The sequence below is a fragment of the Globicephala melas genome, chromosome 8 (assembly GCF_963455315.2).
Source record: "Globicephala melas chromosome 8, mGloMel1.2, whole genome shotgun sequence".
Classification (NCBI taxonomy): domain Eukaryota; kingdom Metazoa; phylum Chordata; class Mammalia; order Artiodactyla; family Delphinidae; genus Globicephala; species Globicephala melas.
In genome coordinates this window covers 87,785,152-87,798,280 of record NC_083321.1, presented here as the reverse complement: position 1 = coordinate 87,798,280, position 13,129 = coordinate 87,785,152, and the positions used below count along the sequence as shown (strand labels likewise).

Genomic DNA, 13,129 nt, shown 5'->3' with positions numbered 1-13,129 from the left:
CATGGAATTTATAGTTTAGTGGAGAAGACGAACATGGAACAAGTAATTATAAATGCAGTGGGTCATGGAGGAAAAGTACAATGTGCAGTGGGTTAGCATATTAGGGAGAGCTTAATTTAAACAGAATACTGAAGGATAATTAGGAGTTAACTGAGACCTAACCTGATTACCTTTCAGAAATTTGACTATGATGTGTCTTAGCATGGATTTCTTTGGGTTTATCCTGTTTGGAGTTTACTCAGCTTCTTGAATCTTTAGACTTATGTCTTTTCACAAATTTGGGAAGATTTTAGCTGTTATTTTTTTAAGTGCTTTTTCAGTCCCGCCCTGTTTCTCCTCTCCTGAGCCTCCAATGATGTGAATGTTAGATATTTTATTACAGTCCCATGGGTCCCTGAAGCTCTCCACTTTTTTTTTTTTTTTTTTTTTGCGGTACACGGGCCTCTCACTGTCGTGGCCTCTCCCGTTGCGGAGCACAGGCTCCAGACGCACAGGCTCAGCGGCCATGGCTCACGGGCCCAGCTGCTCCGCGGCATGTGGGATCTTCCCGGACCGGGGCATGAACCCGTGTCCCCTGCATCGGCAGCCGGACTCTCAACCACTGCGCCACCAGGGAAGCCCTCTCTTCACTTTTTTCCAGTCTGTTTTCTCTGTGTTCAGACTGAACAGTTTCTGTTGTCTTTTTTCCGGTTCATTGATGCTTTCCGCTGTCTCCTTCATTCTGCTGTTGAGCCTACTCATTGAGCTTTTATTTTGGTTACTGTATTTTTTCAGTTCTAAAATTTCCTTTTGGTTTTTCTTTTTCTCTTCTATTTCTTTACTGAGACTTGCTATTTTTTCATTTGTTTCAAGCGTGTTCTTAATTGCTTATTGAAGCATTTTTACAATGGCTCCTTTAAAACTTTGTCAGATAATTCTTATATCTCATCTCAATTTTGGTATCTATTAATTGACTTTTTTCCTTCAGTTTGAGATCTTCCTGGTTGACAAGTAATTTTTAGTTGAAACTTGGACATTTTGGGTATTATAGTATGAGACTCTGGATCTTATTCATGGGCCCAGCCTGCTTCCTCTGCACTATTCTGCTTCTCTTTTAGATGGCTTCTTTTGATACCACTGCAGCTGGAAAAAGGAGAGGGTTCACCACCTTGTGACTGCCAATTGGGGCTAGAAGTCCAGGTTCCCAACTAGGCCTCCACTGATACCACCCTAGTGGTCAGGGTAGAGGTACCTCATTACTGCTAGGTTTGGGGGAGTGGAAGTCCAGGCTCTCCAAGTGGCCTCAGAGGAAAGATATATAGGATGGGGGAGTTAGTAGAGAAATAACAATATGCAGCGCTTAAGGTTTTCATCTACATTTGGATATCCACTGTCACTTCAAATTTGGCATATTCAACCCAGAGTCCTACCTCTTACATCAGTGATACAAACAGCAAGCAAAACAGGAATGAAGATATCTGTTCTCTTGTTCTTTCTTCCAGTTTCCTCCTTTTTAGGTTCTGCCAGTGTGAGCCACAGGGCAAGGGGGAGTTGTAGCTTATAGGGTCCCAGCCCCATCATCATAATTAGAGTAGAAAAGGGTGGATTGTTGCTGAGAGACAATATGGTAATAATTGGCACCCCTAGTGATGGTTACCTTTACAACTTGCTACCCTAAACAAGAACAGCTTTGTTCTCTCTATGGATTGAGGTGTGAAATTCTCTGAATTATACACTCAGGAGTGGCATCCTGTACATAGATCCATGGGCTACTTAATTTCATGGAGCACTGCCAGATTGCTCTCCAGAATGGCTATTCAACTTTATACTCCCTACAATAATGTTTGGGGTTTCAGCTTCCTAATATCTGAGCACTTGATATTTCTGACTTTCTAATTTTTGCCCTTCTCATGTATATGAGATGCTTCTCATTTTAATTACATTTCTCTGACAACTAGTAAGGTGGAGAATTTCTTCATGTATTTATTGGTCATTCATATTTCCTTTTCTGTGAATTACCTATTTGCATCCTTTGCCTGTTTTTCAGTTGGGTTTTCTGGTTTTCTCTTGTGATTTGTAGAAGTTCTCAATAGTAACCCCTTGTAGGTTTTAGATACTGGAAATCCTTTCTCTTAGGCTGTCACCTGTCTACTAACTTTGTCTGTGGTCCTTTGTTGAACAGAAATCTTTAATTTTGATAGAGTCAAACCAATTAGTTTTTCACTTACGGTTGGTGGGTTTTGGGTCTTTCTGAAAGAAATCCTTCACCACAGGTCACAAAGATATTCTTATGTATTTTTCCCTAGTAACTTTATTAGTTTATCTTTCACATACAAGGCTTTAGTCCATTTGAATTTTATTTTTTATAAATTGTGGAAAGATCCAGCTTTATTTTTTCCTATATGGCGAACTGGATTTTCCAGCACCATCTGCTAAATAATTCATCCTTTTCCTTCTGGTTTGTAATACCATCTGTATCATACATCTCATTCCCGTGTATGTTTCTGGCCTTTTTAATTCTGTATCATTGGTCAGTTTGTCAGAGATTACTATATTGCTTCTATTATTATGGCTTTGTAGTATGTGTTAATATTTGGCTGATGAATTTCTCTATCCATTTTAAAAATTGTGTTTTATTTTTAATTTTTTAAATATTTATGTATTTATTTATTTATTTGGCTGCACTGGGTCTTAGTTGCTGCCCACGGGATCTTTAGTTGCGGCATGCGAACTCTTAGTTGCAGCATGTGGGACCTAGTTCCCTGACCAGGGATTGAACCCAGTTACCCTGCATTGGGAACACGGAGTCTTTTAATTGCTGGACTGCCAGGGAAGTCCTTAAAATTGTATTTTAAAAATCATTTTAGAATCAATTTGCCCCTCTCCCAAATTCTGGTGAGTCTTTTAATTGCTGGACTGCCAGGGGAGTCCTTAAAATTGTATTTTAAAAATCATTTTAGAATCAATTTGCCCCTCTCCCAAATTCTGGTAGGTATTGATTGGAGTTGCGTTGAATTTATGTATTAATATGAGAATCAATATTTTTAGAGTGTTGAGTCATTCCATCCCTAAAATGATGTATTTATCCACTTAGTTAGGTTTTCTGTGTCTTTTAATAAAATGTAAACAATGTATCCATTTTAGGCTTATCCATTCTTTGACTAGGATAATGACTAGATTCTTTATACTTTTTGTTACTGTTATGAACGGTATCTTGTTTTCTGTAATTTTTGTAGGAGGTCATTGCAGGTGAGGAACACAATTGTGAGGAACACAGTTGATTTTTGCTTTTTGATCTTGATCAAAATCTCACTGAATTTCCTTATTAGTGTCTGTGGTTTGTCAGGTGAATCTCTGGATCCTCTTTCATCTGTGCATGTAGAGTTTAGTTTCTTCTGTTCCATTCCTTATATCTCATTTCTTTTTTGTGTCTTTTTGCACTAACCCGACATCCAGTTACTATGTTGAATATTAGTTGCTATGGGAGCATCACTGTCCTATTCCCAAATACAGTTCTTATATTAACTTGTGTTAATTTTTAACTTTCTAAGTGTGTTTTTGTACTCTCCTCAACCAGATGAAGAGTCCTTAAGTGTGGATACCTTGTACTAAAATTATCTGTATTCCTAGTAGCATCTAGAGAGTGCTCAATGTATAGTAGGTTTTCAGTATGGTTTTATTGAATTAATGAATGAACTTGGGCATTTGCTGATTACTTGATTGAACATAATGATGAAAACTGAAAGAACTTTTAAGTTATATGTAGTAATATTAATCATAGAATGTATTTAAATAGTGCTTATTTTCAGAGGTATTCATTGCTTTTAAACATACCAGTATACTGTAGTATAAAAGCTATTCGGTACAATTCTTATTATTTTGTTATTTTTATTTGTAAAATTCATGTCAATTCCTACAATTAATAAAAACCACATTACAGACATTTGAAAAATAGGAGGAAAAATATGTACCTAAATCTCACTAGCCTGATATAGCCACTTTTACCATTTTATTATATTTCTTTCCAGTTTTTTCATATACAGTACTTCTGATTTCCATAGCTGTAACTCTGATGTATAAATAATGTTATATCATATATTTTCATTTAGTATTTTATAATATAATTTTATAATAATTATAATCAGTTATTATAATTGTCTAAGAAATGCTTGTTGAATAAATGAGTTTTATATCATAAGAATTTTTCCACTGTCTTTGTAACCATAAACTTTGATATGTGTATAATAATACGTGAATAGATATAATTTAACCATTTCCCTGTAATTGAACATTTTATAGTTTTTAAAATAGTTTTTACTAAGTTAGTAGAGCTGCAATTAACATTTTTATGAATAGAACTCCTCCCCTCCCATATTTTGAGTTACTTCTGTGGGCCGGAATCAGAGAAGTAGATATACTTCTATACTTGAATTTAGGGATATGAAAATTTGCATGGTTCTTGATACATATTGCTTTTCAAAAGGATTATACCAATTTATAGTTATTAGTGACAAATGAGAGTGGTTTCATCTTTAAGAGTTTTTCTAACTTATCTTTAACTTCTGTTTTCTTGTTCTGGGTTTCTTTCAGATTCTTGTCTTTTACTTTTTACGATGTTTGCTGGCTTTTGTGAGCTGTATATGTGAACTTTACTTTTACAAGTGAGTATAAAAGCTTTGCTTCTAAAAGTGCTATGAGGAAGCCCAATATAGCATAGATTATTACTGTGATAGTAGAAGCAGTGTTTAGAAACAGAAAACATTTTCCTTCTAGCTTCTAAAATTATATCTAAAGTGCAATTTCTTGTTTGAAACGAACCATTGGAAGGGAATACTTCTAATTATCACTTTCTTTCCTGAGGTGATAAATGGCATATCTTCATATTATTAACTTTAATTCTGTTAATAAATATCTAACTGGTATTTTATTTGGTAGGATTTAGTAGGGCCCTTTTTTTTTTTTTTTCTTTTTTGGTCCTGAGAGATAGGATCATGATTTCTTTCTTCTCCCTTTGAGCTGAGCTGATAGGAAATTATTCCCAGTGTGGAACTCACTGCTCTTATTTGCGCCCAGTACATTGTCTTTCACCAAGTACCTATTGGTTGAATGAATATTAGTGAAAGTATTAAGCAGTTAAGTGTTCCAGTAATAAAAATAGCTACCTTTTTTAACATGAAACCTAAGAAACATTTTAATAATGCTTTAAAAGGTATCTGGACTTAGTAATCATTATTTAAAGTCTTCCCACTGCAAAACAGCCAAAAATATAAGATAAAAAAGTTCTTTGGCCTTGACTCTGGGTAGAATAGAGGAAAAAAAAAGAAATCCAGGGCTTCCCTGGTGGCGCAGTGGTTGAGAGTCCGCCTGCCAATGCAGGGGAAACGGGTTCGTGCCCCGGTCCGGGAAGATCCCACATGCCGCGGAGCGGCTGGGCCCGTGAGCCATGGCCGCTGAGCCTGTGCGTCCGGAGCCTGTGCTCCGCAATGGGAGAGGCCACAACAGTGAGAGGCCCGCGTACCGCAAAAGAAAAAAAAAAAGAAATCCAGTGCTGCCTTTGAGGATTGTAATCTTAAGTTGGTCTTTATATGAGTTCAGGACTGAATTCAAATCACCCACATGGCCCCCTAAACCCCAAGTTGAGAGTTTACTTTAAATTGTTCTGGGCTGTTAGTGTTTCCAGGCATCTTGCAAAAACAAATGTAAAATTTCTCTAGAGAAGTGGATCCTTAATCCAGGTGTCAAAGCATTACCATAGATAAAATTCTAGTGAACAAGAATTTATAGTAAAAATAAATGACAAATCACAGAAGGGAACAAAACATTATGAGTGAGAGCCAGCAGAGATAACAGATCAATAGAAAGCTGACCTGCAAAACTTCATTTATTAGGAATTACTAAAATAAGAATATAAAATAATTACATTTAATATTTTTAAAGAAATAAAAGAAGGAATTGAAAACATAAAGAAGAAACAAGAGACTAAACAATCAATGGAGTGAAAAAGAACTTGCAGAATGGGAGAAAATATTTGCAAACCATATATCTGATAAGAGATTCATTTCCAAAATGTATAAGGAACTCCTGTAACTCAATAGTAAGAAACCTAATAATCTGGCCAACATACATGAAAAGATGACAGTATCACTAATCATTAGGGAAATGCAAATCAAAACCACAGTGAGATCACTTCATATTTGTTAGAATGGCTCTTGCCTAAGGAGGCAAGAATATACAATGGAGAAAAGACAGTCTCTTTAGCAAATAGTGTTGGGAATCCTGGACAGCCGCATGTAAATCAATAAATTTAGAACCCTCCCTCACACCATACACAAAAATAAACCCAGAATGGCTTAAAGACTTAAATATAAGACATGACACCATAAAACTCCTAGAAGAGAACATAGGCAAAACATTCTTTGACATAAATTGTACTAATGTTTTCTTAGATCAGTCTCCCAAGGCAAGAGAAATAAAAGCAAAGATAAACAAATGGGACCTAATCAAACTTACAAGCTTTTGCACAGCAGAGGAAACCATAAACAAAACAAAAAGACAAACTACAGACTGGGGGAAAATATTTGCAAATGATGTGACCAGCAGGGGCTTAATTTCCAAAACACACAAACAGCTCCTATAACTCAATAACAAAAAAAACAAAAAACCCAATCAAAAAATGGGCAGAAGACCTAAACAGACATTTCTCTAAAGAAGACATACAGATGGCCAGTAAGCACGTGAAAAGATGCTCAACATTGCTAATTATTAGAGAAATGCAAATCAGAACTACAATGAAGTATCACCTCACACTGGTCAAAATGGCTATCATCAAAAAGTCTACAAAAAATAAATGCTGAGAGGGTGTGGAGAAAAGGAAACCCTCCTACACTGTTGGTGGGAATGTTAATTGCTGCAGCCACTATGGAGAACAGTATGGAGGGTCCTTAAAAAACTAAAAATAGAATTGTCATATGATCAGCAATCCCACTCCTGGGCATATATCCACAGAAAACTAATTTGAAAAGATACATGCACCCCAGTGTTCGTTGCAGCACTATTTACAATGGCCGAGACATGGAAGCAACCTAAATGTCCATTGATAGATCAATGGATAAAGAAAATGTGGTGTGTATGCATATATATATATATATATATATATATATATGTATACACACACACAAAATGCAATACTATTCAGCCATAAAACAGAATGAAATAATACCATATGCAACATGGACGGATCTAGAGATTATCATACTAAGTGAAGTAGGTCAGAAAGAGAAAGACAAATACCATATGATATCACTTATATGTGGAATCTAAAATATGATACAAATGAACGTATTTACAAAACAGAAACTCACGTAGAAAACAGACTCACATAGAAAACAGACTTACATAGAAAACAAAGTTACGGTTACTAAAGTGGAAAGGGGGTGGGGGAGGGATAAATTAGGAGTTTGGGATTAGTAGATACAAACTAATATATATAAAATAAACAACAAGGTCCTACTGTATGGCACAGGGAACTATATTCAATATCCTGTAATAAACTGTAATAGAAAAGAATATGAAAAAGAATATATATATGTATATATACTTTGAATCACTTGGCTGTACACCAGAAACTAACAGAACATTGTAAATCAACTATATTTCAGTTAAAAAAAAGAAAAAAGAATGGCTCTTGTCTAAAAACAAAGACAAGTATTGGTGAGGATGTAGAGAAGTTGGAACCCTTGCACGCTGTTGGTGGAAATGCAAAATGGTACTGTCACTGTGGAAAACAGTATGAGGTTCCTCAGAAAATTTAAAAAAATAGAGCCACCATATGATCCAGCAAACCCACTTCTGGGGATTTATATAAAAGAATTGAAATCAGGATCTCAAAGCAGTATTTGCACTCCAATATTGGTTGCAGCATTAGTCACAATAGCCAAGATTGGAAACAACCTAAATACCCAGTGAGAGATGAATGGGGTGGGGGACGTGGTATACAATGGAGTATTATTCAGTCTTAAAAAAGAAGGAAATTCTGCAAATGTGACGTAGTGGATGAACCCTGAGGAAATTGTGCTAAGGGAAATAACTGGTCACAGAAGAGCAAATATTGCATGATTCCACTTTCATGAGTTATCTAAAATAAATGGTTGAACTCATGGAAAAAAGGGATAGAATTGTAGCTGCCCAGTTTGGGGGCAGGTGGAAATGGAAAGTTGCTAATCAATGGGTATAAAGTTTCACTTACGTGACGTGAATTAGCTGTGGAGATCTGCTGAACATTATGCCTATAGATAACAATACTGTATTTTACATTTAAAAATCTGTAGAGAAGGTAGATATTATATTAAGTGTTCTTACCACAATAAAATTAAAAGGATTAAAAACAAAACAAAAACAAATGAGATTACAAAAATGACCGGGCAGATTTGAAAAAGAACCAAACAGAACTTCTAGAAATGAAAACATAATAATTGATATTGAAAATTCAGTAGATCAAATAACTGATTAGACACTTCTAATAAGTAAACTAGAAGATTGATCTGAAGCAATTACTAAGAATGTAGTACAGAGTGACAGAAAAAAGGAAATATGAAAGGCTAAGAAATGTGTGTGGGGGCTTCCCTGGTGGCGCAGCGGTTGAGAGTCCACCTGCCAATGCAGGGGACACGGGTTCATGCCCTGGTCAGGGAAGATCCCACATGCTGCGGAGCGGCTGGGCCCGTGAGCCATGGCCGCTGAGCCTGCGCGTCTGGAGCCTGTGCTCCGCAACAGGAGAGGCCACAACAGTGAGAGGCCCGCGTACTGCAAAAAAAAAAAAAAAAAAAAAAATGTATGTGGTCGAGTTGAAAGATCTGATATATATCTAATCGGATCTAGGAGAGATAGAATAGGGAGAGGCAGGATTCAGGGAAGTAATAGCTAATGAGATTTTTCCAGAATCAAAGGAGAAAATATGCTAATCCACAGATTCAGGAAGCCTAACATGCTGAGCTGGATAAATAAAAAGGAATTGGTAAGACTGTGTAAAACAAAGGACAAAGAAGATCTTACAAGTTGACAGAGGACTAATATAAAACCTACAAAGGAATGTCAGGCAGTTAGACCAACAAAAGCATTCTCAAAAGCCAGAAGACAAAAAATATGTTCAAAGTTCTGTGAGAAAATGACTGTCATCCTAAAATTATGTACTCAGCTAAACCACCTTTTAAGACCAAGAGTTAAATAAAGACTTTTCAGACAAAATATAAAGAAAGATCAAACAAAAGCCAGAATTTACCATTAAGAGATCCTCACTAAAGAACCTTCTAAAGGATATATTTAGGAAGAAACAAAATTATTTCAGAAAGAAGGTCTGAGATGCAATAAGGAACCTGAGCAAGAAAATAGGTAACACATAGTTAAGTCTGAACAGATATTGACTAAATGAAGCAATGATCACCTCTAATAATGTTTTATTTATAGGGTTGAAAAGGCCTGTAAGACAAAAGTAAAAGGAGGTATATAATTGCTTTAGAAACATTGACTTAGATAACTATTTATTAAAACTTTGGGGGCTTCCCTGGTGGCGCAGTGGTTGAGAGTTTGCCTGCCGATGCAGGGGACACGGGTTCGTGCCCTGGTCAGGGAAGATCCCACATGCCGCAGAGTGGCTGGGCCCATGAGCCATGGCCGCTGAGCCTGCGTGTCCGGAGCCTGTGCTCTGCAACGGGAGAGGCCACAGCAGTGAGAGGCCCGCGTACCGCAAAACACAAAAAAAACCTTTGGTGTAACTCCTAGTCTTTTTTTCTAATAACTGCCATCTATTGAGCAGCTCTGTGCCTGGCACTCTCCTGCGCACTTTACCATGCATTGCCCTCACAGAAACCTTATGCAGTAAGTATTATCATTATCTGCATTTAACAGATGAGCAACCTGACAGATTATGTAACTAGATGAGGGTACCACTGCTAGTGAGTGGAAGGGCCAGGATTTTAACTTGTGCCCATCTGAGGCCTGTTATTTTTCCACTATATCAGGCTGTTTTCCTACTGATATTAGAAATAATCTAGCACAGAAAGTGTACATTTCCTCTTAGGTAGAGAGCTTCTCTCCTGCTTAAGGAATAAGAGTGTTTGGGTTTCTTATGCACATGGAATTGCTAACAGACCTGTTGAGACAGTTCTGTATTTGACTTTAGATCTTCAGTGTTCTCTGTGATGCAGACATGTTTTTGTCCTTTAATTTGAAACTTCCATCCCGAAGGTTTGCTATGCTGATAGTCTTTGCCTTTCCTCTAGGGCTGTGTGCAAGAAGTTTGGGCTGCATGTGAGTCGAATGATGCTAGCCTTCTTGGTTCTCAGCACTGGCATGTTTTGCTCATCATCAGGTAAGTAAAAGAGCAGGTGAGGGCATAAAAGTTTCACTGATATTTCACAGTTGCATCAACCAGAAGAACTTGTCCAGATGTAGGTTATATTTGTGTAACATGTCAGTAATTTACAGTCCTGTTATCTACCTGCTCTTGATTGACCTTTACAGCCATCCTGTGGTTGTAAGGTCAGATAAATATTTATAAGTCAGATAAATATTTTCTCATTTTTGCAGGTAAGGACGCTGAAACTTAGAAAGGTGAAGCGACTTACTGAAAGCCAAAGAACTCATAAGTTGTAGAGCTGTTATTTTCATCAGGTTGCTTTCTATTACGTTATTATATTTTTTATCACAGCAGGGCTGAGAAACAGAGGCATCCACTGCCTTTCTTTGCTGTTAGGGGAAGGACAATAATTTTGTTATTTTGCTCAAGGAAGCACTTTATGTCTAAAAGCCCTGGTCTTGATGGTTCTATTTTATGCCAGTTATTTGCAGTGTATTCTATAAAAGTATAAATATATACTATAAAATACAGTATTCTATAAAGTACTGTATTTTATAGAATAAAGTAAGCTTCTGGAAATTTAGAATAAAATTGTTAATGTAGAATGGTGGCTTTCAAACTGTGCTGCCATTGAACATTTGTGTCCTATGAGCTGAGCCAAAGTGGCCTATTGCCGAAAGGTAGCCTGTTTGCAGTTTTCCAGAAAAATTAAGTTACTAGATATAATCATCTCAATTTTAATTTTAATTTTTGCTTGTGTGTACCAGAATCTAGTATACACACTAAATATACACAAAAAATAGTATCTAGCGCAAAAGTATATATTTGCTTTTCACTGACTGTATCAAAATCCATGTTCTGCAGAGATCTCAGGGCCTCACGCCTGAATAACTTTGAGATCCACTGTCCTAAATGAGACTATGCTTTGCCCTCTGAGCTGGCAGAGACCTCATATTCCTCTGCTCCCCTTGGAGCTAGAATCAACAGCTTTGGATGGCATCAATATTATTTAGCATTTATCTGGGAAGGTTGTACTTCACATGTTTTTGTTTTGTTTTGTTTTTTGCCGTACACAGGCCTCTCACCGTTGTGGCCTCTCCCGTTGCGGAGCACAGGCTCCGGATGCGCAGGCTCAGCGGCCATGGCTCACGGGCCCAGCCGCTCTGTGGCATGTGGGATCTTCCCGGACCGGGGCACAAACCCTTGTCCCCTGCATCGGCAGGCGGACTCTCAACCACTGCGCCACCAGGGAAGCCCTTCACATGTTTTTTTAGTTACTTTGCTACTCCTAAAATTGATTCTTATGTGAGGGAGATACCTGAGAGTATTTTTAGTTTTATAATTTCAGCTGAGGATGTTAAGGCACAGATAAGTTAAAGGCATCCTTTGATATGAGCCTCTGAACCCTTTGCTGAGTTTCTCAAATCATACTGCCTGTTCATTGTGGTCCCTGTTGGAGTTGGTATTGATTTTTCTAGTGCTAGGTGAAGCACTTAAACAGCAGGGAGAGGCAGATCTGCATTTTTTGTAGAGTTGTTAGAAACATTTTGATGAAATGTTACTGTTGCAGAGACCCTGAAGGTGGTCAGTCCTCTGCTGTATGCAACAAGAAAGTTACCTTGAGGGAAGTAATTAGGGGGACATCTAAAGGCCAAGCTATCTATGTCAGTGTATGAAGGATGCAAAGCAGTGCTGCCATCGAACGTATTTGTTCCTTGAGAAGGCTTCTGAGAATTCCTACGGGGTACAGGTTGCTAATAGGACAGTCTCAGAAGACTATCAGAGGATAAACTTCTTCAGAAACAGATTGTTAGCAATGGCTCTAAATTTCTTGAAGCATACTTCCTGTCTGGAAATGTAACCTGGAGGTACCTCTGGGGAACCTGGAATCCTGTAAGTTTTAGACTTGGGGTACAGGCCAGGAGATAAATGGCATGGTTGGCATTGTATAATTGGGTGATGTGTTGGTACATAAAAAACAGGAGAGAGAAAATAAAATCATTGAACTTTGTTTTTTAACGAGTATCACTTTACTCCTCATTTCTAATATAGCATTGCTCAAAGTATGTTCCTGGTTATTGACATATTGCAGTGCAGCTATATTTTTAATAACTGATAACTCATAAATCTCAATCTCTTGTCCCTTTCCCCTGTTTTTTTTCATTTCTTTTGTCTTGCAGCATTCCTTCCTAGCAGCTTCTGTATGTACACTACATTGATAGCCATGACTGGCTGGTATATGGACAAAACTTCCTTTGCTGTGCTTGGAGTAGCAGCTGGGGCTATCTTAGGCTGGCCATTCAGTGCAGCTCTTGGGTAAGAAACTAACCTGATTCATCTTCCATGTATCACTGAGTATATAGTCAATCCTAATGTTAGGTTACCTCCATATTCTTTGGGTAGGACCTAAAGTTATAGAAATTAATTATTCAAAGATTCTGGGAATTGGAAGAATATTTCTCTTAGTACTTATTGTTATGATTAATTCTAATAAGAAAGTGACTGTTAAGCATCTGCTGTATCCTGTGCACAGCTAAACCCTTTATGAACTTTATTCCTAAACCTACTCTGCAAGACAAATACAATTATTAGTGCTTTTTTTTTTTTGGTGGGTCTCCATTGCTGCGTGTGGGCTTTCTCTAGTTGCAGCAAGCAGGGGCTACTCTTTGTTGTGGTGCGCAGGCTTCTCATTGCAGTGGCTTTCGTGTTGCAGAGCATGGGCTCTAGGTGCGTGGGCTGCAGTAGTTGTTGCACGCGGGCTCAGTAGTTGTGGTGCGTGGGCTCTAGGGCATGCGA

At 37.6% G+C, this 13,129-nt stretch overlaps 1 protein-coding gene across 7 annotated transcripts in view; it reads left to right on the top strand.

Moving 5' to 3' along the window:
• Positions 1–13,129, top strand: part of ALG9 (ALG9 alpha-1,2-mannosyltransferase) — a 107,646-nt gene that overhangs the window by 2,471 nt on the left and 92,046 nt on the right. For all 7 annotated transcript variants that reach the window (XM_030836760.2, XM_030836770.2, XM_030836804.3 and 4 more), the window contains exons 4-6: positions 4,570–4,640; positions 10,257–10,345; positions 12,514–12,649. In XM_030836760.2, the coding sequence (XP_030692620.1) occupies positions 4,570–4,640; positions 10,257–10,345; positions 12,514–12,649 (296 nt within the window). The remainder of the gene's footprint in view (positions 1–4,569; positions 4,641–10,256; positions 10,346–12,513; positions 12,650–13,129) is intronic.